The sequence below is a fragment of the Lolium rigidum genome, chromosome 2 (genome assembly GCF_022539505.1).
Source record: "Lolium rigidum isolate FL_2022 chromosome 2, APGP_CSIRO_Lrig_0.1, whole genome shotgun sequence".
Taxonomy (NCBI): domain Eukaryota; kingdom Viridiplantae; phylum Streptophyta; class Magnoliopsida; order Poales; family Poaceae; genus Lolium; species Lolium rigidum.
This window is the reverse complement of record NC_061509.1, coordinates 239245088-239271653: the sequence shown is the minus strand read 5'-3', so window position 1 is coordinate 239271653 and position 26566 is coordinate 239245088. Positions and strand designations below refer to the sequence as shown.

General features: G+C 48.4%; 1 protein-coding gene and 1 non-coding gene across 2 annotated transcripts; both read right to left on the bottom strand.

Annotated features, from left to right (window-relative positions):
- Window positions 1–4533: 4533 nt before the first annotated feature.
- TRNAM-CAU lies at window positions 4534–4621 on the bottom strand. Its single transcript is given in 2 exon segments — window positions 4534–4569; window positions 4584–4621. It is a non-coding gene; the product is annotated as a tRNA-Met (tRNA).
- A 6143-nt stretch (window positions 4622–10764) lies between these two features.
- Window positions 10765–13736, bottom strand: LOC124688387 (sm-like protein LSM1B). Its single transcript, XM_047222074.1, has 5 exons — window positions 13493–13736; window positions 12715–12783; window positions 12507–12622; window positions 12360–12422; window positions 10765–11164 (listed from the first exon to the last, which is right to left on the bottom strand). The coding sequence occupies exons 1-5, from the start codon at window positions 13551–13553 to the stop codon at window positions 11087–11089; spliced, it is 387 nt and encodes a 128-aa protein (XP_047078030.1). The 5' UTR covers window positions 13554–13736; the 3' UTR covers window positions 10765–11086.
- Between the last annotated feature and the right edge of the window lie 12830 nt (window positions 13737–26566).

The following is a 26566-nucleotide window of genomic DNA, read 5'->3' as shown; positions in this document are numbered from 1 at the left end:
TGAAAGCAACCGCTGAAACTTAATCTTCCATTGTGTTGCTTCAATACCTCTACTTTGAATTATTGCTTTACGAGCTAACTCTTATGCAAGACTTATTGATGCTTGTCTTGAAGTACTATTCATGAAAAGTCTTTGCTATATGATTCAGTCGTTTACTCATGTCATTACCATTGTTTTGATCGCTGCATTCATTACATGTGTTTACAATAGTATGATCAAGGTTATGATGGCATGTCACTCCAGAAATTATCTTTGTTATCGTTTACCTGCTCGGGACGAGCGAGAACTAAGCTTGGAGATGCTGATACGTCTCCGACGTATCGATAATTTCTTATGTTCCATGCCACATTATTGATGATACCTACATGTTTTATGCATACTTTATGTCATATTTATGCATTTTCCGGCACTAACCTATTAACGAGATGCCGAAGAGCCGGTTGTTGTTTTCTCGCTGTTTTTGGTTTCGGAAATCCTAGTAAGGAAATATTCTCGGAATTGGACGAAATCAACGCCCAGGGTCCTATTTTTCCACGAAGCTTCCAGAAGTCCGAAGGGGAAACGAAGTGGGGCCACGAGGTGGGGACACAGTAGGGCGGCGCGGCCCAAGCCCTAGCCGCGCCGGCCTAGTGTGTGGTCCCACCAGGACTCCACCGACCTTGCCCTTCCGCCTACTTAAAGCCTCCGTCGCGAAAACCGTACCACGTTCGACGAAACCGGAGAAAACCTTCCAGAGCTGCCGCCATCGCGAAGCCAAGATCTGGGGGACAGGAGTCTCTGTTCCGGCACGCCGCCGGGACGGGGAAGTACCCCCGGAAGGCTCCTCCTTCGACACCACCGCCATCTTCATCAACGCTGCTGTCTCCCATGAGGAGGGAGTAGTTCTCCATCGAGGCTCGGGGCTGTACCGGTAGCTATGTGGTTAATCTCTCTCCTATGTGCTTCAATACAATAATCTCCTGAGCTGCCTTACATGATTGAGATTCATATGACGATGCTTGTAATCTAGATGTCATTATGCTAGTCAAGTGGATTTTACTTATGTGATCTCCGGAGACTCCTTGTCCACGTGTGTAAAGGTGACAGTGTGTGCACCGTGTGGGTCTCTTAGGCTATATTTCACAGAATACTTATTCACTGTTATGAATGGCATAGTGAAGTGCTTATTTATATCTCTTTATGATTGCAATGTGTTTTGTATCACAATATATCCGTGTGCTACTCTAGTGATGTTATTAAAGTAGTTTATTCCTCCTGCACGGTGTAATGGTGACAAGTGTGTGCATCGTGTAGTACTTGGCGTAGGCTATGATTGTGATCTCTTGTAGATTATGAAGTTAACTATTGCTATGATAGTATTGATGTGATCTATTCCTCCTTTCGTAGTGTGAAGGTGACAGTGTGCATGCTATGTTAGTACTTGGTTTGGTTATGTTGATCTATTATGCACTCTAAGGTTATTTAAATATGAACATTGAATATTGTGGAGCTTGTTAACTCCGGCATTGAGGGTTCGTGTAATCCTACACAGTTAGTGGTGTTCATCATCCAACAAGAGGGTGTAGAGTCTAGCATCTATCTATTTATTATGTTATGTGATCAATGTTGAGAGTGTCCACTAGTGAAAGTATGATCCCTAGGCCTTGTTCCTAAATACTGCTATCGCTGTTTGTTTACTGTTTTACTGCATCTATACTTCCTGCAATATTACCACCATCAACCACACACCAGTCCTGGACAGCAAAACACTTTTCTGGTGCCGTTGCTACTGCTCGCATTTATTCATACCACATGTATTTCACTATCTCTTCGCCGAACTAGTGCACCTATTAGGTGTGTTGGGGACACAAGAGACTTCTTGCTTTGTGGTTGCAGGGTTGCATGAGAGGGATATCTTTGACCTCTTCCTCCCTGAGTTCGATAAACCTTGGGTGATCCACTTAAGGGAAACTTGCTGCTGTTCTACAAACCTCTGCTCTTGGAGGCCCAACACTGTCTACAAGAATAGAAGCACCCGTAGACATCACTTCTTTGGTTTCTTTTTACTGCTATGGATGATTATCAACAGATTGATGAAACTCTGCAAAAAATAATAATTCAAATGTTTGTGGGAGAAGCAATAAAACATAGAGGTAAGATGCAAAGAGAGGAATAAACAAAGGATAGAGAGAGCCTCACACAGTTTGCTGCACGCCTGCAACTGGGAAAAAAAAATACGGAAGATAAATGTCACCAAGTTATACTCCTCGAAACAGGCTTTCGCCACGTTATAGCAATATACCAACCACTAGATACAACTGCAGGATTTCTACTCGGGCAAATAGCACAAACAAGCACAGGGAAAAAAAAACTAATAACGACAACGCCAGATCAACAAAAGCGATGATGACCGTGCCTTCGTTGCGCCGTCATCCATGACTGCGCTGGAGGGCCACCAGCCTAGCTACACTGCCACCCAGCCGCACCCTCCAAAGTAGAGCCACCGATGACGGGTAAGTTATACAATGCCGTGTTCAATAAATAATAATATGACCAAGTTTCTTGAGGCCTCTATTGTAAGGGGATCCAAGAATATAGGACTAAACTCCGGTTGATTCAACACAAATGAATTATGTGGGGAATTTCTAATAAGGAAAAATTGACTTCACCAAGCAGCCTACTAGAATGATTTGCAGCGACCTTTGTTTACTTTTACGGTTCCTCGACCGCTATATTAATATAGCAACCACGATACAACAACTTTGCTGGGGTCGCGGCACAACCAAGCCCAAACAGAAAAACACAAAGAAAGAGAAGGGGATAAAATGCGGACTACGACAAACGACGAAAACAAAACGACCCGCAACCACTCGTCCTCTGGAAAAGTCCCACCACACTCCTCGCATCCCAAATCGACGCATACCAAGAAACACCTTCAACAAGGAAAGCGACGACCACGCCGTTGCTGCCAGGACTACTCCTCGGGATTCCCCCGGTACGCGGAGGTGATGGGGGAGGGGTACACGCGGCGCCCTTCAGGAAGGAATGGTGGCATCCGCAGGCGTCGCCGCGTCAGTGTCAGACAAACCGACAGAGATTTCTCCCGGCCTGCACCGCCACCACCCCCGACAATCCGTACTGCTCCATCCCACCTCTTGTCCACCAGCGTACGCCACCACGGTCTTGAAGCCATCCTCGCCGTCACTCTATAGTCATCAACGCGGGGCCTAGATGAAGACAAGGCCAGCGCAAGGTCGGGGATAGCAGCAACACAACCACACGGGAGGGAACTACCTACATCGCCTTCGCGGTAGTCGACTAGACGTAGCAGCAAGAACACACCAGACCTGAACTGCCCGCAAAGTTCTCGACACCACGTTGCAACGGGCCGGCTGTGCGCCGCCACCCCCCATCCACTGGCACTGCACCTCTGCTGCATACAAGGGTCGCCATTGTCACGGTAGGGGCCCAGATATGGGCTAAGCGGGCGCCGACGCGCCACCTCCCATCCGACCCGCGGGTTCCACGTCACCAGGTTGACCGTCGCCGGCCGAACTGATGCCATCGAGGAACCACCTGCGCCCCCTCCGTGTGACAGGGAAAGGCACCCCACCGCCATCAGCGCTGCGCGGACAACGCCCAACGTCCACACCGACGGTGGCGGCCGAAGAGAGCTGGGGAAGGGAGGCGCTAGGGTTTGGTCCGTCGCCCGCTGGGAGGCGAGCGAGTGAATCGTTTTTTATTACTTTTACGATTGTACCATGGAAGAAAGAAAAGAATCTTTTAAATGGTTGAGTCAACTGTTTGTTTACGACATATACTGCAAACAAATCCTTGAAATGTCCTCTAAATGAAACAACACATAAAAGAAAAGAATTCTAGTAATTCGAATCTTCTAAAAAAATCCAGGAAGAAATAATATCAATAATAACGCATGAAGTAAAGGACTTGTCATTTTTGTGTGTAATTATGCTAGAACTCATCCGTGTAACTCTTTTGAGTAACTACAAGTTCATTTGGAAAAAAAGTTCATTTGCAAAAAAAAAATTGAAAACATAGAGCTAGTATGCGAAGAGAGGGAGAAACAAGGTAATGTCTGGGAGCCTTCATGACGGTGCTGCACATGAAGCTCGATTTAAAGAAAAGAAAAATCATGTTCAGATGTGCTCTATTAGTCTGAATGAACAGACTACATTGTGGCGACCCAATGTGCCACTTGAGCGTTTCGTCATTACATGGAATGAAGTAAAGGACTTGTCATTTTTGTGTGTAATTATGCTAGAACTCATCCGTGTAACTCTTTTGAGTAACTACAAGTTCATTTGGAAAAAAAGTTCATTTGCAAAAAAAAAAATTGAAAACATAGAGCTAGTATGCGAAGAGAGGGAGAAACAAGGTAATGTCTGGGAGCCTTCATGACGGTGCTGCACATGAAGCTCGATTTAAAGAAAAGAAAAATCCAAGTTCAGATGTGCTCTATTAGTCTGAATGAACAGACTACATTGTGGCGACCCAATGTGCCACTTGAGCGTTTCGTCATTACATGGAATGAGGTGGGGTGAGAGAGGCTCGAACTCTCGACCTCAGGATCACTCGCTGATAGCTATGAGACCTACGCGCTAGCCAACTGCGCCACCACCCCTTTGGTGAAAATACTTCGAGGTTACATTATACAACCTCTAAATTTACGACCGATGTAATACATAGTTTGATGTGGTTCGACGGCTACAAACACACTGACGCCGATTTTCACTGCGAGACATATCTGTCGCAGGCTCACCATTGCAGCTCGCGTGGTTGGTGGATATTTCTTGGCTGCTTCGAGCATGCCGGAAATGAGTGGATAGGCGCTTCACGTATGGTTCTTGGGACGAACAGAACCTGACGCACGCTCGCTCAACTTTCAGCACACCAAGCCGAGAAAGTGCGGCGTATTTTTGGCGAGGAAGTTTGCTTCCGGAACTGAAAGGGGTCTTCCCCAGGTGCTAGCTAGCCTTGGCAATTACCATGGAAACAATCCCCTTGGCAACGAATAGTGTCATCTGGCCTTTAATTTTTTGGACTCACTAACCACGCATCTGCATCTCCTCTCAAAACGTGTTCGATAAAAATGCTGGATCATCCGTTTGGGGATGTTGCACCATGATGCCGCACTTGGGGCGTCCCTCTCCGGTCGTGTCCTCCAAACACAACCCCTAAATTATGTTTTATTTAAAATAAATCCTTTATTCATGTATTTGGAGATTTCTCGTTGTTTTTACCTGAAAAAACATTGAAACGTCCGACGAACAACATCCATAAATTTTGGCGGACACCAAGGGAGGGCGTAGAAAACTAGACTAGAGGTTCTGCTGACCCACGCTCGTTGATATCATCGTTGTCGTCCCCGCATTCGTCGCCGTGGTAATGCATACAACAAGACTCGTCGTTAAACACCTTCACGCTCATCTCGCCGTCGCCTTCGTAGAGGAAGTTCACCAAGCCGACCTCGATGTTGTGGATGCGGGCAAACTTCTCCCAGCCGGTGTGGAGGTACATCTTCCATTGTCCGTCGAACGAGACCTCCACGGGCCACCGGCAAAAGCTACAGCTTGCTTCCGGCAGGTTCACCCCGGACGGCTCCTCGGCCGGTGAGAAATTTCGCAAACTTTTTCGGGAGCTTCTTCTTGCCGTCATTGATAAGGACAATGAATTAAAAGTACTTGCCATGGAGGCACTCTATCTCCTCTTCCTCAATCGACGACGAGCTTGCAACACATCCGCCCTTGCCCTTCCCAAGGCCAAGGTGGTCGCATCCGCGACCGCGGCCAGTCGAACCCGCCATGGAGCACGTGTGGAGAAAATTGGGTGGCGTCGTGGCGGCGCTAGGGTTGTGGATGTGTTGCGCTAGGGTTGTGTGTGAGGGGCAATGAGCGAGCACCCCATTTTATACATCGGAGGCAGGCGAGGGGGCGGTGGCACGCATTAAAACGATGGCACGTAGGACAAGGCGCGGAGAGACGTCTCCGTGCGTGTGTGGGGAAACTACAATGTCGATGCGCCAAAAAATTCCTTGGATAGAGGTAGGCGGTGAATGACATGGCATGTCGCGTAGTTGGTGGATGACACGGCTGGCTCTCGCGATTCGTTTTCGCTTGCGTCCGGCGCCCCCGCAACATTCCCTATGTAACGGGAATGAGCTCAGGACGTCGGACACCAGACACCGTATTGGACCGCGTCGGATGAAAAAATCGCTTTGGCGCCCGCGGCTAATTTTCGGCGGCCCCAAAACCTTTTGAGGGACACTTTAAGAGACACGACTTGAGATGCTCTAAGGACGCGTTTGGTAGCTTGCATCCAATTCGCGGCCCAATTGAGGAGTGATGAGTAAAAAAAGGCACTAGGTCATGTTGTGCAGCCCGTTTGGTAGCCTATGAAGCAATTTTTTTGCATGCTGCCGAGACTTGTTACATCTAGTTTGATTGGTTGCATACTCATACTCAGTGCCTTAGACAAGTTGCGCCTAGTTTGGTTTGCTGCAACCGTCAGGTTAAGGTTACCTCCTAGCTCCTGCTCACATAGGTGAGGTTACCAACGAGAAACAAGAACAAAAGACCAACTGCAGGAACCGACAATACTAGACGTAGTTCATGACACCTTATGATTATACTAGCAGTAGTGGCGGAGACATGGCATTTAAAATCCCGGTGCATAGGAGATGCCTTAACACATAAAAAAGAAATTTAGGGGGTGCATTAGTGGTGAAAAAATATTGTTTAACAAAGGATTTTGTTTTCTACCGGGGTCCTGTGCACCCTGCTACCTAAAGGTAGATCCGCCGTTGTATACTAGGACTAGGATAGCAGTTCAGGACACGTTAACAGACATGTTGAGGACAAGTTACACATACTACGTTACCAACAGTACTACATAAAACCAATATGACATGCAACATACAAGCTAAGTCGTGGAAGATGATCCTCTCCATTGCTTCAGGGTGATCAGGGCACCTCTTCGCCACCTCAACACCATTGTAGTCGAAGATCACCATCTTGTAGACCTCAGGTGAGAGCTTCTTGAAGGTGAGGAGGAAACACATATTGAGGTCATGAGCTATGGCGAAGGCAGGCCACCCCTGACATGCTCTTCCATTGACATTCGTGATGTTGATGTCCCATGTGCATCCAGTGGAGGTTTTTAGGGTGATCGTGTGAGGGACTGCCACCAAATAAGAACGAAATGTGTTGGGGAATTCCCATCCTAGGTGGTATCAACACCTTGCGGAAGTGGGTTCGGGTCACTGCCTCAGACCATGCCCAACACTGACTGCTCTTCCATTTTTCCTTCCCCTTTTCGAGCTCAACAGTTGTTGAGTAGCCGCCATTGCTTACAAACGTAAAATGATGCACGGTTAGCAATGCAAACACTGGCAAAAAATAAGAAGATCCCTGTTCACTATGAACTCAAAATGTGATCTCTTAGTACCATGTACCCTACTCAAATCTAGAACTTTTTGGACAAAATACTAGGTACTAGAACCCATCTCTTGAGTTTTATTGCATGTGAAACTAGTACAATCATTGGCAATTTCAAAAAAGGAAATGTTGCCTCAAATATGCCTTTTCAGCAGTCTTACAAACTTGCTACATGTGGCAATGGACACACATCTTTAGTGATGGAGTAAGCGAAACAAGTTACGCGCACATAAAATTTAGGTTTATACCTACCACTACTTTGGATCACCCACCCTAAAATAGAAAGTGTGCATAACTATCAGAGAGCGTATAGAAGCAGATATGACCTCATATGTGTGATAGCAAACATGAGTGAATGAGATAATCGAACATTCAACATGTAGCGAGAACAAATAAGATGTATGTGCTACCTAAATGTTCTCGCTACATGAGTATAGTGGGGGCCTCCTTTTCCGCTTGATCCAGCCTGTCCCGATAGAAACGGTGGAATCGGCCTTCAGGCCTACCCTTTGGCTGCTTTAAACAGCGTGTGGGCGTGACCCAAGTCCTCGTGCTGGACAACCAATCGAGTCGCCTTCATCCGCACCTAGCTTTGCTCGACTCTCTGCAAACTACCAAACGTGTCCTAACACTAGTAGAAAACGGGTCTTCTGTTCACGGCTGCAAAAAGCATTAGTCCCAGCCATCTTTTGAATCAGGACTATTGTTAGCAATAGTTCCAGTTAGCAATAGTCCTGGGGTTCCAACGGCTAGGACACGCGGCCACCTTTAGTTTCGGTTCGATTAGGACCTTTAGTCCTTGGTCCTGGTTGATGAGACCAACCGGAACTAAAGAATCAGCGGTGGGAGCGGCAAGCCGCACGCACATGGACTAAAGACCTTTTATTTGCGCGAAAAATAAATTATTTTTTGAAATATGTATAGTTTTGAATAACTGTTGCATATTTTCGAATTTGACAAAACTTTAAACATGAAAAGAATAACTGTTGCATATATAAGAGTTCGCAGCATGTACTCCGTATGAACCTTCAGAAACAGAAACAGAAACGTTTGCCCGAGTGCAGAGCTCGCAGTAGCACTAGGCTTTCACGCGAAAAGAACTCACACGCGTAGCCACAAGCGCAACGCGTGCCGCCGTGCCGGCTCGGTTCGGGCTTGGCATCCCCTGCCCTGCGCGTCTCCTCGGTGAACCACGCACGCACGTAGGAATGCGCCATAAATGGCCGCCCCGTCGACGTGATGAGCAGGGAAAGCGTCCAAACCCAAAGGTGGATGGATGATAGTCAGTCACTACTCCCGTCGAGAAAGGCTGCAACCGCAGGGTGAGGCACGCAATGCCGCTAGCGATAGATAGATAGATAGATAGATCGAGGACGTAGGCGTCGTCATCAGTGACTCTACTTCCGGTGGGAAAGGCTTTGCATGACGCAAACTCTATCTGTAGCAGTACCTGGGGTTTTGGCCGGTTCTTCCTAAACCTAAAGTTGACTCCGTCGTAAACGGTTCACTCATGGAGCCCTGATGCATGGTGTGCTTGTAGCCTTGTACTACACTACACATGATCGACCAAGTCCATATGCCACCATATATGCCAGGACCAGAGGCAAAGGAGGGTCAGCATGTATGGACATATGTCCACCATACACGGATACACCGATACTCGACGGAAGACGCGCGCCCAAACAAAAGGCAAGATACAAGCCATAGCCGTGGCCACCGAGCGCACAAGAAAGTGAGAGCAGCCGCGCGCCCAAGGATGGGGGACGCGCCATGCAACGTCACGCCGCGCCGACGCCAGAAGGGGGCGCTGCTGTGGCGCGGCCTCGGCCGGCGCCGGAGGCTCCCCATCGTCCGGCTGGGCGGCGGCGGCACGGCAGCAGGGGCTGGGGGCGGCCGCGTCCGCGGGCGCGGGCTCCTGCGCCGGCTCCGGCTGCGCTGGCTCCTCCGCGCCGTCCGCAAGCTGGCATCGGTCTACATGGCCGCGCTCCAGCCACCGCCGGGGCCGCACGGCGCGTCGTCGTCACGCCCGACGTGGATCGGCATCGAGCCCTGCTTCGCCACGCCCTTCGTGCCCAACGCCCGCCCGTTCTGGTGAGGGCGCTCTCGGCTCAGGCGGCGACGTGACAGGAACGCTTCCGTCTCCCGGTAGTCCGGTATCAGCCAGGACGCGCGAAGCTCCGGTGTAGTAGCCACCGAAGAGCGGTGGCCGGTAGCGCTGATCTTCTCGCGTCGTCTGCATGCATAAAACTCTGTCTTGCCTTTTTTTCTTTCTTTTCTTTCAGGCAAACCGCATAATTAGTGTCAATGTGTTCCTAATTTCGTGTGGGTCTAAAGAGAAAAGATAGTAAAACCAACGTATGTATGAGTATGTGTTCTTCCCTTCCAACCATCATGGTTCCTTTCTTCTTCGGTTTTTTTTTTTTTGTGTCCTATATGTTCCTCTTATCGTGTGAATTTTCTCGATACCCCGCTCTAGCAATCAGGAATTCCTCGGAACTTCTTCAGGCAAAAAATATTAGTAGAGGGCATCACAATTGGCCCCCCTTGTGTTACTTTTCTGGCTCCGTCAACTGTCAACTTCGTTTCGCGGTTTGTGTAATAAACATCAATTTTTTGGGGTAAGTTATTCCAAATGCTGAAATTTGGTCAAATTGACAGCGTGTTAGACAGCTCGGTCCCACTGGTCAGGTGCCACGTGGCTGAGGAGACTGTATTGCTCTCTAGCCTTTGAAAGATTTTACATTTTCCAAACTTTCAACCAAAATTCGTACATATAATGTAGAATTTTAGGAAAAGATAAAAATATTAATTCAAACTACATGTACAGAGTAAACTGAATTTTTCAGAACTTATTTTGCCAAGCAATTCCCAATTTTCAGTTTTCATTTTCAAAGCCAAATATTAAGAAAAGCAGGAAAAATTGTAGCATTTCGTTCTGCCGGTGAACTTTGAGCTGTTGTCATTGTTTTCAGATTTTTTCTTGAAACCTTCCGTAAGATTAGGTTTTGGCCAAAAGTTACAAGAACTACAAAAATTAAAAAAACGACTAATTGATCTACAAATTTCTCATTTTACTCACTAGATACAGTTTCAACTACAGTTTTTTTCATTTTTTTCAAAGTTTTGAACGACTTTTTGACAGAAGTTACAAAAACTGCCAAAATTAAAAAGTGGCTTGGTAAAATGAGTTCACAATTTCCTATCCTGCATATCAACAGTTTGGCCGAACACTTGCCAAGCGGAGACCATCAAGTCCAAACCCAAGCATCATGACAGCACTGAAGAAGGCAGCAGTCTAGAACCACAAACACAGTTTCATTTGTTCACAACCTTGTAGAGAACATGCACTTCGTAAATTGAGATGTACATGGGTCGTTAACATTGAACAGTCATGGAAATGGAAAGCATCAGTCTCTAAGTTATAGATGTGAAACAATTTACCATTTTACAACTGCAAACTACGAACTGTAATAGCAACTTCCCATGGCTCAGGAGTTGTACAGCACCATCAAGTTACTAAGGAGGATTTGACAGGTAAAAGCTTTGGATCCGAGGCCGAAAACTACAGGGTCAAATAAGGTTTATGTTTCCATGTAGCAGAAGCCGCCAGTTAAAAACATCACAGCTTCGATCTACCTTTCAATGGGATGCTTCTAATCAAAGTCCAGGAACTCCATACGTTTCCTCATTGAGCCCTTGAGGTCTCTTGCTTCTCTTTCCGCCTTTTCAGCCTGAGTGGAGGCAGAGATAATATTAGCAAAAATAGGAAACGGTTATCAGAAACAGACACCGTTCTGCTTAAGCATACAAAAAAATATAAGGAACAATAGCAAATACACTTGCAGAAATAAAGAAACTAAAATATGTACTTGGTTGATAATGGAATTGGAACTATGGAAAACGGACATTCTAGGTTAGTACTGATGATCATATACCTATTCCAATGAATAAGGCACCCTCTTTTTCCGTATTTTTTCTTTGACCAAGAATTAATCTAAATATAAAAATATTTTCGGTATAAAATTAGCATCATTAGAAAGTTTTGTTGGTATAAAATTAGCATCATTAGAAAAAAAATTCAATACGAATCCAACAATACTCATTACGTACACTTAAATCAAGATTTTGTTGCTCATTTCTTTCGGTCGGAGTTCATATTGGAATACGCGTGCCCCTTAGTCATCGAAACAAAGGTAGTACTAAACAATGAAGTCATGGGTACTTGAGAAGGACCCATGGTCTTACCAAACAACTACGTAAAATTACTCAGACCAGATAAAAGGCACAAGTTGAAGGGTGAATCTAAAGCCCATTACGGATGGTATAATTTCTCTAGGTTACAGGTTAGGCACATTTCAGAATATTGATTAGACCTTTTTCTAAGAGCTGGTAGGTTTACCTATCAAGGATCTTATATGATGCCAACCTGAACTACTGGCAGGCTGACCAGGTAGAAAACCTATCATATGGTTTATGCCGCCATTGATGCAAAATCATATATGATTGATGGCCTCATGCAATGCAAAGAGAGGCGATAAAGACAGTCCAATTAACACATCAAAGATTTTGTATTTTCATTTGCCTCAGACTATTAATTAACTACCTAAAATTATATGCAATGCAACTCTTTTTTTTTCCAACGATGATACACAAGATTCTTTGGGACTAGAAGAGCATTTTAAGATGACAGTTTTTCTGGAGGATTATTGTAAAAAAACTGAGTATTTCTAAGATAAAAGATTATCAGCAAGACTAGTTAAGATCTAAGGAATACTGAGGTGAGAACATTAGAGGGAAAAAAGAGCAGAGTACCTGCGAAAATCAGCAAGGGGCCCAAAAAAAAAACTTAATCTAAAACAATACTAGGAGAATATTGTATCTTGAATATCTTTCAGACAAGAGTTTTATCAATAGAGTATAACTTGCCTTTCTTATTTCCGGCTCCGGAACACAAGTCATGTGAGCAGGGAGTTCATCCTTCTCACTATCCTGCTCAATTCAATATCGAATACATGAATATTAGATATATGAACTCTATGTAGGGTCATCTATTGTGCAAAAAGTGATCATTACCAATTCACCGATTAAAACAACGTTCTCTCCCCGGATGACATAAAGACCAAGAGGAACATCACAATATAGTTCTCCAACAATCACTCGTTCACAAGCACCTTGGAGAACAACATTTGCTGTGGATGTAACAATTTAAGTAAAAACAATCTTGGTGGCCGACATTTTAAGGATCAGAATCACTAGGAACATGGATCTCATTGTGGCATACCAAACTGATCAAATGAACACAGGGTGCCAAGCAGTTTCCTTCCGTCTCGTAATAGGACTATGAGTTTCTCTGTAAGAAGGAATATGCATAAGTTGGCAACAGAATAGCAAACACAAATAGCAAGATGTACTCGGCGTAGCAACCACGCAATTGATCAAATTCATACAGAACATTACAAATTTACAATGCAATATTATGCATAAGAAATTGTAGCAAATGCTTCTCTCTTAGAAATAATATCCTTTGCACTTTCCACATCAGAATTCAAAATTAATGTTCCCATTATTGTTCTGTATCATATAGCAGTCAAAAGGTAAATTGGTCTTCGTAGATTATGCTTCGATCAGCTATTTGACCATGCTGCTACTAGTTTCATTTGATATGGTCCGCCCACTGGACGGGTTCATATCACCTGAAACTAATTGAAGAACTGGTACAGGTAATTTAACTGCTACTAGGGTGTATCAAGATCTTTGTATTTTCAAGTATGGTGGTACATGCGCAACTAGCTGGATGCTTGAACCTTCAACAAGTAGGCAGCACCTAAATTTCGTTTCGAGCAAGACAACAAAATCAAATGCTGGCACAGACCATGGCCTCGGACCATAGACATCACATCTTCCAATCAGATCTTATCGATTTCAACTAGACGAACTGGAACTAAAATACCCCCCAAAGGCTAAATCTTGCTAAAAAGTACTCCCGCAACACAGCCTAGAACCAGCAGTAGGGACACGGGGAGAGAATCGAAGAAGAAACTGCAAGGGAAGGATCTCACTGTCCAAGAAGCCGGCGAGGGAGGTGGAGAGGAGGAACTCATCCGGGCCGGCCCAAGACATAGCGTGGAGTCTGGGTTCACCTAGGCAGATCGTATCAGATGGCCGCAATCCTCGGGGACTGGGACTAAGAGTTGATAAACCCCCGCGGCGGATCGGTGGGGGATTTATTCTAGGGTTCGTTCCTCTCCCGTGGCTCTGCTTTCCTCCTTCCACTTCCTTTTCAGACGTTCAGGGCGTGTTGCGTCCGCCAGTCTGAAGTCGGAACTTTCAGATTTTCTACTACTAATTTCAAATCGAATTGAGACAGTGGCCGAATCCAATTCAAAGCGACATGTTGCTAGATATACATAGTACGGAAATAAATCATTATACTCCCTCTGTACAGAAATATAAAACGTTGTAAGAACATCTCTAGCATAGCCCGTAAAAGGGCCGAAACCAAAAATTAAACTTACAGGTTGGGGCGGAAAAAAGGCGCCGATCAGTTACCGTAGACGAGGCGAAACCGAATTTTTTTCCGGGCCGAGACCGAAAACCCAAATCGGTATGTATTTGTAGTAGGCGCTTGAGCGAACCGAACGGTGGATTCATATCTAGGGCGCGCTGAAATTTCACCGCAGAGGCGCAGACTCGCTCTCTCCCTCCCCGCGCCGCCACCACACTCCGCCGCCGCCGCACCGCCCGATTCGCCCGAGCCCAGCATCCCGGAGATATCGCAGGTCGCCCCGCATCCCTACTGCGGTTCCTCGCCCAGCTCCGGGTGCCGCCGCCGCCCCGGTTGAATCGAGGATGAGCTCGGGAGACGAGTTTGTCAATGTCGATCTATCAGATTCGTCGAGCTCGGACGATTCCAACCTTGACGAGCTACTCCCAGGACGACGAGGTGGAGGCCACCATCCTCCTTCTCTCTCTGTCAAGGAGCTGGAGAACCGCGCGAAGCTGCTGAATCGGATGCCCCCTTTGTTTGCGAAATTAGCAAATAGGGAAACACCCACTTGCAACTACAAGGTCATGAACAATGAATATACAATGGGATATTACCTAGCCGATGGCATCTATCTGGATTGGCAACTTTTGTTAAGTCTGTGAAGGATCCACGAGACAGAATAGAAGATGAATTTGCCAAAGATCAAGAAGCAGCTCGCAGGGACATTGATAGAGCTTTCGATGTTTTGCAAGCAAGGTTTATGTAAGGGTATTTTACCCTTATCCATTATTTTGGTATCTATGACACCGTGCTAGAGTATTTGGACTAATACATGTCTACAAGATGACTTTCAGGTATTAGCCAAAGAGGTATGATGGTGTAGCAATGGAACAAAAAGGCAACGGGAGACCCCCCAATTCGACGAAAAATCGGCAAGTTTTTCGAGCCTGGCCGGTCACGGATCCGGTCGGACCGGCCACAGCACCGGACAGCCCGGTCACCAACCGGACCCAGAACCGGTGCCATCCGGGCATGTTCCAGTAAAGAAGGGCAAGCCCTCCGGTCGGCGTCCGGTCGCCAGCCCGATTTGGACCGGCTGCTCCGGTCCATGGCCCGGTCGGACCGGGCACCAGACCGAGCGGCCCGGTCAGCAACCGGCCTTTGCGCCTGTGCCATCCGGGCGCCATCCAGTAACCTCAGACGCCTGCCCGGTCAAGACCCGGTCCCAGCTCCGGTTGGAAACCGGCCGCCCGGTCTGTGGCCCGGTCTGGCCGGGCTGTCGACCGGCCTGTCCGGCGCCAAATCCGGTCGACCGGGTTCCTCGACGAATCTGCTGATGTGGCAAGTGACCAACGGCCATATTTCGAAGAACACTATAAATAGGCCTTCTCCTACCTCTGAACAGTTAGGCAACATACTGTTGCGGTCAGAAACCCACCGGCGGGCAGCGACTGGCAACACCGTAGAGCCGGGAACAACTCGGGGCTGCGGCTGGCCCCGGTCCCTCAGAGCGACGGCCCGCAAAGCCTTCTGGTCACACGTCCGATGCTGTCGCAAGGGCGTGCCACCTGACCTATATCTGGTCAGGAAGGTGTTGGATGATGCCTCGCTTAGTTTCTGCATGGCATACACGTAAACGTTAAATACGAGCCTCGATCGGCTCTCGGGTTGTCTCGTGAATCGGCTCAGAGAGCCGATCCACCCATGATTCGTACGAGGTGCACGAATATATGGTGGTCCTTCTTGATCAAGATAAAGCTAAAGCGATCTACGACGATTTAGGGTTTTCACCGCATAATCGGATCATCCTACTCACGATTGGGCCTCGCGCTCGCGTACGGTGATCGTAAGCCGATCCTAGACAGGGCCTAAAAACCAACACGAGGTTGATCCCCGGAACATCCTGTCTAGGGCTAGCAAACTACACCCTACACGCCGCTGGATCCTCCAACCCTTTGTAAGGCCTAACTATTGCGGATATTAAACTAATCCTTGAAGAACAAGGAGCAACCGTAACGGATCGGATCTACTAAACGATGATCAAGCGGGGTGCCGCCCCTACACCTAAAATAGGTGTAAGGGCGGCTAGATGTATAAGGGTTGCACTACGACAGCATATGATACGAAGAACAATGCTAACCCAAACACATCTAAGATAACTACGTTGCTCGCCATCAAAAAGGCTTCAGCACGAGCAACGCATGAACAACGTAATAAGCTTGTGCTGCCTAGATCGCAAGATGCGATCTAGGCAGCACGGTGCTTACCAGGAGAAACCCTCGAGACAAAGGAGTTGGCGATGCGCCGAGATTGATTTGTGTTGAACGTTGGTTGTTGTTTATTTCATAAACCCTAGATACATATTTATAGTCCAGGGGACTTTCTAATTCAGCGTGCACCTAACCGTGCACGGGTAAAACTCTACCTTCTAAATTAAGATACGATCTACTATAATACGGATACACGGGCAATTTAGCCCAACTCCTTCGTGTCGGGCCGCTTCGAGAGATCCTCCACGCGTACATCTTTCAAGCCCATCTCATCTACGGCCCATCTCCTGATTTGGCCAAAATCTGGTGATAACACATGCCCCCCTGGTTTTGGTAATGATAATTTCAAAACCACCCTGTTTTTACTCCGAGGGGTCATGTCGTGGCAGAGCAGAACCGTCGCAGTATTTTTCATCATGACGACTTGCCTTCCCAACTTCTCTGCACGATTTGACAGTTTTTGGCACCACCTCCTCGAAAACTGTTCGAACATTAAACCCCACTTCTTTTATTTAACCGCACCGAACAGTTCTCCTCCTCATCCTCTCCGCATTAGCACTCCAAAAGCCCTCCTGCGCACCATGTCTTCTTCTTCCTCCGCCTCATCGGGACTTTCCCTCGAGTCCTCTTCCTCCCACGAGCCGACGCCAGAACGGGACCCACAAGAGGTCCATGCGGCCAACATCCGCCGCGCCATAGAGGCCGGGGAGGATCCCGGCCATGACTTCTCCATCTGGTCCGAGGACGACAAGTCCTCGACGGACGGGGAGAGCGACCTCCGCTTCCTTGCCGACGGGGAATCGGAGGAGGAGAGCGATGACGATCGCTTCTCCTGGGATGACTTCACCTCCTCCGAGGAGGTGAAGGAGGAGGAGGAGGAGGAGGACGACGACGACAGCTCCTCCGACGAGCCGCCGGCCAAGCGCCACTGCCCCTGGCCGGGGAATCTCAGTGATTTCGACAGCGACGACGACGACGACGAGGAGGATGAGGACAACGAAGGTCCTGCCGGCGGCCGCTACAGCAGCGACGACGAGCCCGCCGGGAGCAGCGCCGACAGCGGCGACGAGGGTGACGACGAGGGCAGTGACGGCCCGTAGATAGGACCCTTAGCATAGGATCAGTAGTAGTAGACGGGGCAATGTATCCCCTTAGTACTCCCTTTTGAGAGCAATCAGCTCTTCTATGTAAGAAATCTTGTTTATCAATGAAGAAATTCCCCAATTTGATTTTGCCGATTTCCTTTAGGCCAATTTAGCCGATTTCCCCTCATACTGATTCCGCCGATCATCACTTAGCCAATGCTCAATGAGCCGATGACAACGCATCGGTCTCTCATAATCCGTTCTTCACCTTTTCCGACCCAGGAGTGACCGTGAACTTGGTCAATGTCTAATAAGCCGATGCTAACGCATCAGTCCTTCATCTCTCCAACTGATGCCCTTGATTTCTGGTGGACAATGTGGAGGACCAACGCCTTTAAGAGAGCCCCAGAACCACTGCTGAAACGACTTGACGCTGAAGCCGATACCTCTGGATATTCAGATATTCAGTAATATTCTTAACGCCTGCCCAATCCCTTCGAAGAAGATTATGATGGAGGGCCAGCCGATGAAATCTCAATCGGCTTCTTAGGAACAGAATATCTACGCAGTCAGTTGCCCCCCGAGCCTCAATCAAGGCGAGAACAGCAGTGAGCCAATCAAATGTGCCACCATCAGCCCCCAAGTCACAATGCGAGCCAGCCCGATTTCAACAAAATCGGCTCCCCAGAGCAGAGAACCTTCAGGGTGAGCTGCCCCCCGAGCTTTTTCAGTCCACTTCTTGCGCCTTGCTGGTTAGATCGGCTCCTTTCCTTTGGCGGATTTGATGCAACCCATCCTTAACCTGATCTGCCCGTTCAATTTGGAGGTTCTTGAAGAGAGGATCTGAGCCACCAAACCACTCCATTGAGGAGTTCTTCCATTAGAGTCTCCCTTCGTGACCCACTTCCCGCTCCATTGACCTTCTGCTTATAACAGTTATACCTCTTGAGTCGATGGCCATGCATCGGCTTTCTATCCTTAAGTCGATGTCTGCGCATCGGCTGTGCTTAAATTTTTTTTGAATTTCTTACGGCCGATTTATGTATCGGCCCCCATACTTCAATACCCATCATCAAAGAATATCTTGGGCTGCCGGGTATTTGAAAGACACTTCCACTTCTTATCCTCGTGTTTTATCCACCTAGGTGCCCCTCCTCGGAGCCGATTTTTTCAAGTAATTGAGGGTATCGGCTCTTCGAGTATTCCCCGTTGGATCAAATGTTGAACCCGTGCAGAATGTATAGTGAGGACAATTTTGGCCGATTGCTGGAATCGGCCTCCATGTTGCTTGCTCGATGAAGGTTTTGTAACGTTCCTTCATAGATCCTTGGGGCCGATCTCCTGGATCGGCATCGCCACGTTCGTTCATCGATGTTGCGTTTGTTACACGGTCAGGCCGGTGGATAAAACCAGCCTAACCCCGTTCTTTGTCACGTCGATGTGCTCGCAGTCGTCCAAATTGATGCCTGAGAGTGGCTCTTGGCCTGATGTCTCCCAAACGTTCATGCCAGCCGTCGAAATTTCGGCTGAATCATCTCGCGTGGACGACTTCTACTTCATCTCCATCCCATCGTATTAGGCATTGGTGCATCGTGGATGGAATGCAACAGCTTGGCGTGGATCCAATCTCTCCCTAGTAGGACAAGCATAGGAGCTCTTGTCGTCGACAATAAAGAACGTCGTAGGGACAGTCTTCCTACGGTCGGATCCACATTCGTAACACCTTGTGCGTCAGATGCTTGGCCGTTGAAATCGCTCAGTGTTACATTGGTCTTGATCAGATCCGAGCTGGAGCGTCCCAACCGACGTAGCATGGAGTATGGCATAATGTTAACTGCTGCTCCGGTGTCCACCAACATCTTGTTGACAGGCTGCCCATTGATGTATCCTCGCAAGTACAGGGCCTTCAGATGCCTGTAACTTCTTTCTCGTGGCTTCTCGAAGATGACCGGCCGCGGGCCGCAGTCAAGTTGTGCCACAGGTGCTTCGTCTAATCCTGGAGCGCTAAACTCTGTTGGAAGGATGAAGACCATGTTTGTGCCAGCCGATGTCTCATCATCGGCTTTCTTTTGTCTGGGGCGCCACTCTTTCCTTTGTGGCCGACCTTCTTCGTCCGAGGGTTCGCTGAATTTTGGCGGCCGGATCGGGACGCGCCTTCCTCAACGTGTGCAGGTATACCCTTTCAGCCTTCCTCCAACCCACGTAGACGCTGAACCCTTCGCTTTTGGGAACGGCTGAGCCCATCAGGGCACCACCTTGGCCGATGATACTTGTCTTCTTCTTCATCATCGTCCTCTAGTTCCTCGAGATCTTCCACCCGAGCGGACTCAGCATGCTTGTTCCGAGGCGGGAGAGGCCCTAGACGTTTGAACACGGACACGTTAGCTGCATCCTTCTTCTTCGTTTACATTCTCGGGCAATTGCCGATTGTAGGCAATCGGCTCATTCCTGAATCCCAGCAGTGTCTGAAGAAGGGGCAGTCCCAGTGCCTATCCACGTCGTCTTGCACTCTCGACTTTTCCTTGGCGTGGCGCTCATATCGCTCCTCGTCGCGATCATGCCGGCGACGTCTCTTGTCGTCTCTAGCCAGACGATCTTTTTCATCATCGTCGTTGTGTCGCCGGCGTTGGTCGTATTGACCCACATACTTGTTGAGGAGGTGATCAGAGAGAGGTCGCTGATATCTTACGTTCCTCACTTCTCCCTCTGTGATGTAGCGCTTGCCGTCGTGGCGGAGCCGATCGCGTGGAGCGGCTTCCTCCGTGTCTTTGCTATGAGAGCAGCTGCCCTCATCTCCGTCCTTACCGGAGTGGTGCCCAGTGTCCCACCATGTTGATATTGCACGAGAAATCTGGCTGGCACCCTCCATGGTAAGTATACTCCACCATATTAATGGCGGGGAAGGGGTGTGTGTCGACCTTCATGGCGTACTCGGCTGAAAATTAGCCGCCCTTTTTCTATCGCCATTTGGATCTGCCGACGCCACACCCCGCAGTCGTTGGTGGCGTGGGTGAACGTGTTATGCCACTTGCGGCATGGCTTTCCGTTCAGCTCTTGCACCGTGGGGATCTTGTGGCCTTCGGGTACCTTTAGCCGCTTCTCCGTGAGTAAGAGGTCGAAAATCTGCTCAGCTTTGGTCACGTCGAAGTCGAACCCTTTTGGAGGACCTTGTGGCTTAACCCACTTACAGGACACAGGGCTTGCCGCCCGAGCCCATTCAGCCACTCGCTACCTCTTGATCTCCCGCAGCACCTTCATCCTCGTTCGCCTCAACCGGGACCACCGCACGCTTGAATTTGTCCCGGTAAACATCCGGGTGGCGCCGTTCATATGCCGACGCCTTCGTACCATGTGCGCCAATGAAGGGTAGTCCGCTTGGGAGGCCACGTCCTTGATCGATGATGAGAGACCCACCACCGCCAACTCGATCGCTTCTTTTTCACTTACGTGAACCGAATAGCATCGGTTCCTCACGGTCCCGAAGCGCTGGATGTATTCTCGACACCGTTTCCCCGCGCTTCGTCGTACTTGTGCTAGATCGGCAATGCCAGCCTCGGAAGCCTCCGAGTGATACCGCTCATGGAACTCGCTCTTCCAACTGCTTCCAAGTCCGGATTGAGTTCGGTGGCAGCGATGTGTACCACCCGAAAGCCGATCCCGTGAGGGACCGTGCGAAGAACCTCACACGCAGCTCGTCCGATGCCGAGATCGTGCCCAGCTGTGCCAAATATCGGCTCACATGCTCGATGGAGCTGGAACCATCTCGATCCACTAAACTTTGTGAAGTCGGGGAGCCGATATTTGGGTGGTAGCGGGATCAATTCGTACTCGTTGGGGTACGGCTTGGTATAGCCGATTGCCCTCCTTTTCGGCATCATGCCGAATTGGTCTTTCGAATTGTACAAATCTGATCCGCGGTGATGGCTGAAGGTGTCGAACCCCGAAGATTCGCCGGGTGGCATACTTAGCCAGCCATGCTTGCTTTTCCAGCTCCGAGCCAACTGCAGGAGCTGAGCTCCGGAGGTTTGTCGGAGTGGCGTACTTAGCTAGCCACGTCTCGCTTCTCAAGATCCGTTGCCGACGTTCCTCCCGCTCGTTCCGAAGTCCCCGCCGTCGCAGCCTCGGTTCGAGAGTGCCCGGTTGCTGCAGCCCGGCACGTATGCGCACGTGTATCCGTGCGGGATCTCCTTGGGCGCCTCATGTAGGAATTGGTAGTCACTAGGGTCACCACCAATCTTGTAGACGACGTATGCCGATGAGTTCGGCACTTCCGGTGCTGCCAACGCGAACGGCAGCGGTGGACGGGACCGGAGTGGCATCTCTCCTTGGTAAGTCCCCGCAGCTGGTCCCGACGGAGAGTACCGGTGGCTCATTATTTCCTCGGATCACGCGCGAGCGACACGCTCCAAAGTGTTCACCGGGCTCTCGCAGTGGCGGTGTAGCGAATGAGCCACCATGAAGTTGATCTCCCGACGCAGCCGACTCGGTGCGTTCTTCTCGACGGGGAGGACAGGTCCACTCCATCGAGCGCGCCTTCAGTGAGAACCCCTTCCACCCGATGCCATGGGAGCGGGTTCCGTGGAAAGAGCCGATGAGGTCGGCTTCGAGGACCGCCTTGATCTCGTCATGCTTCTTCTTGAGCTCGTCGGCCGGATCCTCGTACTTGACCGGAGTGCCTTCCGCCATCTCGGATGTAGATGGCGATGCGGTGGATGTCGAAGATTGTCCCACCGGGCGTGACGTGAATGTGTTGCGGTCGAAACCCACCGGCGGGCAGCGACCGGCAACACCGTAGAGCCGGGAACAACTCGGGGCCGCGGCCGGCCCCGGTCCCTCGGAGCGACGGCCCGCAAAGCCTTCCGGTCACACGTCCGATGCCGTCGCAAGGGCGTGCCACCCGACCTATACCTGGTCGTGAAGGTGTTGGATGATGCCTCGCTTAGTTTCCTGCATGGCATACACGTAAACGTTAAATACGAGCCTCGATCGGCTCTCAAGTTGTCCCGTGAATCGGCTCAAAGAGCCGATCCACCCATGATTCGTACGAGGTGCACGAATATATGGTGGTCCTGCTTGATCAAGATAAAGCTAAAGCGATCTACGACGATTTAGGGTTTTCACCGCATAATCGGATCATCCTACTCACGATTGGGCCTCGCGCTCGCGTACGGTGATCGTAAGCCGATCCTAGACAGGGCCTAAAAACCAACACGAGGTTGATCCCCGGAACATCCTGTCTAGGGCTAGCAAACTACACCCTACACGCCGCCGGATCCTCCAACCCTTTGTAAGGCCTAACTATTGCGGATATTAAACTAATCCTTGAAGAACAAGGAGCAACCGTAACGGATCGGATCTACTAAACGATGATCAAGCGGGTGCCGCCCCTACACCTAAAATAGGTGTAAGGGCGGCTAGATGTATAAGGGTTGCACTACGACAAAGCATATGATACGAAGAACAATGCTAACCCTAACACATCTAAGATAACTACGTTGCTCGCCATAAAAAAGGCTTCAAAGACGAGCAACGCATGAACAACGTAATAAGCTTGTGCTGCCTAGATCGCAAGATGCGATCTAGGCAGCACGGTGCTTACCAGGAGAAACCCTCGAGACGAAGGAGTTGGCGATGCGCCGAGATTGATTTGTGTTGAATGTTGGTTGTTGTTTATTTCATAAACTCTAGATACATATTTATAGTCCAGGGGACTTTCTAATTCAGGCGTGCACCTAACCGTGCACGGGTAAAACTCTACCTTCTAAATTAAGATACGATCTACTATAATACAGATACACGAGCAATTTAGCCCAACTCCTTCGTGTCAGGCCGCTTCAAAGATCCTCCACGCGTACATCTTTCAAGCCCATCTCATCTACGGCCCATCTCTTGATTTGGCCAAAATCTGGTGATAACACATACTACAAGCTGTTCTTGAGCTCTCTCTCTCTTACTCCATTGCTAGAAACACCAAAAGCCTCAGATCTCCCTCCTCCTCCACCCAAACTCAAATCCCTCTGGGGAATCATTAGAGGAGGACCCGATCTACCGTTCTACCAAGCCAAATCTCATTCCCCCTTGTATTCATTGAGAAGCTTGCTTCCTAGGGTTCCTTGGAAACCCTAGGTGGGCAAGAGGAGTCCGGAAGCATCCGGGCTGTGGATTTGCTCCGGCAAGATTGTGAAGGTTTGGAGGCTACCTCAAAGTCTACCACAAGTGAGTGAGCTATTCCTTCGTGGGATAGGCTCCGGAGAATAGGGTGAGCCTTCGTGGCGCGGGGAATCCTTCGTGGGACCTCCACTCCTCCAAACGTGACGTACCTTGTTGCAAAGCAAGGGAACACGGGAATACATCCTCGTCTCCGCGTGCTATCGGTTATCTCTAACCGAACTCCTTACTTGTGATTTAATCGCCCGTGAGAGCCTTCGTGCTCGAGTTAGTTGTATCCTCATATAGGTTGCTTCACCTAGTTTGCATTAGGCTCATCTTTATATTCCGCAAAGCCTAATATTGCAAAGAAAGAATTAAAATCTGTAGAAACCTATTCACCCCCCCCTCTAGGTTTACCATCTCTATACTTTCAATTGGTATCAGAGCCTCGGACTCTTATTAAGGGCTTCACCGCCTTAAGAGTGAGATGGATAAACTCTTCGAGGGTCTAGATGACGACTCTAACCTTTCGGTTAAAGAGATGAAATCCAGATTCTTGGCATATGATGCCGAGAAGAAGAAAAAGGAGGATGAGCTACAAAACCAAATGACAGAAATGACTGACATGCTTAAGAACCTAACTGCCGGTGGAATTTCTAGTGGGGCCTCGGCCTCTAAGGAAACCTACCATGAAGCTAACCATGACTATCCCAAAAACACTTCACCCATGCCTCATATAAACCATAGTGGGAATGTTCCCCATTTTGATGGAACTCACTTTCCTTTTTGGAAATCTTCTATGGAATCTCATATTCGCAGCTGCAGCGTGGAGTTGTGGGAGATCATTGTTCATGGATACCGGGAGCCACAAGATCCCATTCGGTTGACCTCCACCGAATTCTACAACCGTCAACTCAACGCCTCCGCCCGTGACAAGATTAGGAGTGGCATCAACCGCAAGCTCCTTGATCAAGTCAATGACATAGAGTCCGCTAAAGAGTTGTGGGATCGAATCGTAGTACTCCAAGAGGGAACCGATTTGATTCAATCCGCTCTTTATGAGACCGCAAAGCAAGAGGCTCATCAATTCATGATTCGAGAAGGAGAGTCCGTGGCCGATGCTTATGCAAGACTTGGTGCCCTTAGAGTAAGGGTCAAGGGACTCGGTGTTGAGAAGTACAATGACGGCTTCGAGATGAATGAAGCATTTATAAAGTCCAAGGTCATTGCTATGATTGCCGTCAAACAAGAAGACACCAATCTTGCACTCAACTTACAAATCATGACCAAGAGTGCCGACCTCAACTCCGATGATCTAGTCTCCTATGTGGCCGCCAATGAAAACATGGCCAAAGCGGGAAAGAGGCTCATGGCAATGAACCGTGTTGATGAAGCTTCACACAACCATGAAGCGCCACGCAATCTTGCTCTCAAAGCTAGGGCCGATCATGGAGGAGAAGAAGAATATGAATTTGAAGAAGAGGAAGAGATGACCTCAACTAGTGACATTGGTACCGACTTTGCCTTCTTTGCCAAGAAGTACAAGGGAAAGCTTCCAACGCTCTTCAATGACAAGAAGAAGAAGAGAACTTGCTACAACTGTGATGAAGATAGCCACTTTGCAAATGAGTGCCCTTGTGAGAAAAGGGTAGACAAGCCAAAGTTCATCAAAGGGGTCAAGCCAAGGTTGAAGCCAAACCCAATCAATGATCGATACAAGAAGAACAAGGGAAGGGCTTTTGTTGGAGCCGAGTACTTGTCCGATGAAGAAGAGGAAGATGAGGAGAAGGAGGCCGGAGTGGCCGGTTTGGCTTTCTCTAAGCCCGGGTCACTCTTCACATATGACTACTCCAAGGATTACTCCACGGAGAATGGTGTTGGCTCTTCCTTCATGGCAAGAACAACTCAAGACGATGACTCCGATGACTCTCTTCCCTCTACAATCGTTGGCTCTTGTCTAATGGCAAGAGAAACCAAGGTAATGGAACCTCCACCTTCCCTATCTAGTGTTCTTGATGATGAAAATGAAAATCAAGATGAATTAATTGTGCTTAAGGAACTTTACAATGTTAGATGCACCCTTCGTGGTGAAGCTCTTGTCAAGTTTGATTTCTTGATGGACTCTCTCAAAGAAAAGGATGAGTCCATTGAGGAATTAGAATATCAATTGAATGAAAAGGAACGGAGATTCAATCTCCCAAGACAAGAGCTAAAAACCGAAAGGTGCATATCTCAAGGCCTTAAGCAACAAATTGAAACTTATGAACTTGATAAAGTTAAGGACCTAGAAACTATTGATAGGGCTCAATCTTTGACTCAAGTGCTCCATACCTCAAAGGAGGAACTTGAAGTTGCTCATGCTTCTCTCACTAGGGATCTTGACCACCTTGAAAGAGCTAACAAGCTTGTAAAGGATGAGCTCAAGAAACTTGGAGAGAATCATGACCTACTCCAAGAAACCTACATGAAAGCACTTGAATCAATGAAGGATCCCATTGTTGTTGAAAAGCATGCTAGTTCCCCTACATCTTTTACTAGTGAGCATGCTAAGCTTGTTGAGGAACATGTTCGCTTACAAGAGGAACTCTCTTTGCATGTTGAGACCAATGCATATCTTGAATCCTTGGTGACTAAATATGGTCTCGACTATCATCCTAATGAATCCTCTTGTGAGCATGCATCTATTCTTGAGGAAAATGTTAGGTTAACAAAGGAACTTGCAAAGTTCACCACCGCCAAGAACAAGATGGGATTGGATGACCTCTTGAGTAAGCAAAGGTCAAACAATCAAAAGTTTGGACTTGGATATGTTCCCAAGTCTCACAAGAAGAAGAACTACAACAAGGAGAAACCCGCTCAAGATAGAAACAAGAAGGTCACTAATAATGGCAAAGCCTCAAGGGGCAAAGCCACTAGTGGTGACCGCACGGGGCCAAACGATCACTATGCATTATTTGTTGATTATTATGGTGATGTTTATGCTAACTATGTTGGCCCTCCTAATGGCTATGCTTATAGAGGGTACTCAATTTGGGTACCAAAAGATATTTTTGCCATTGCAAAGGAACCCATTAATCGATGGGTTCCTAAATCCTCTACTTGATTTTGTAGGGGTATGCCTCCGGTGGTCCAAAATGGGTG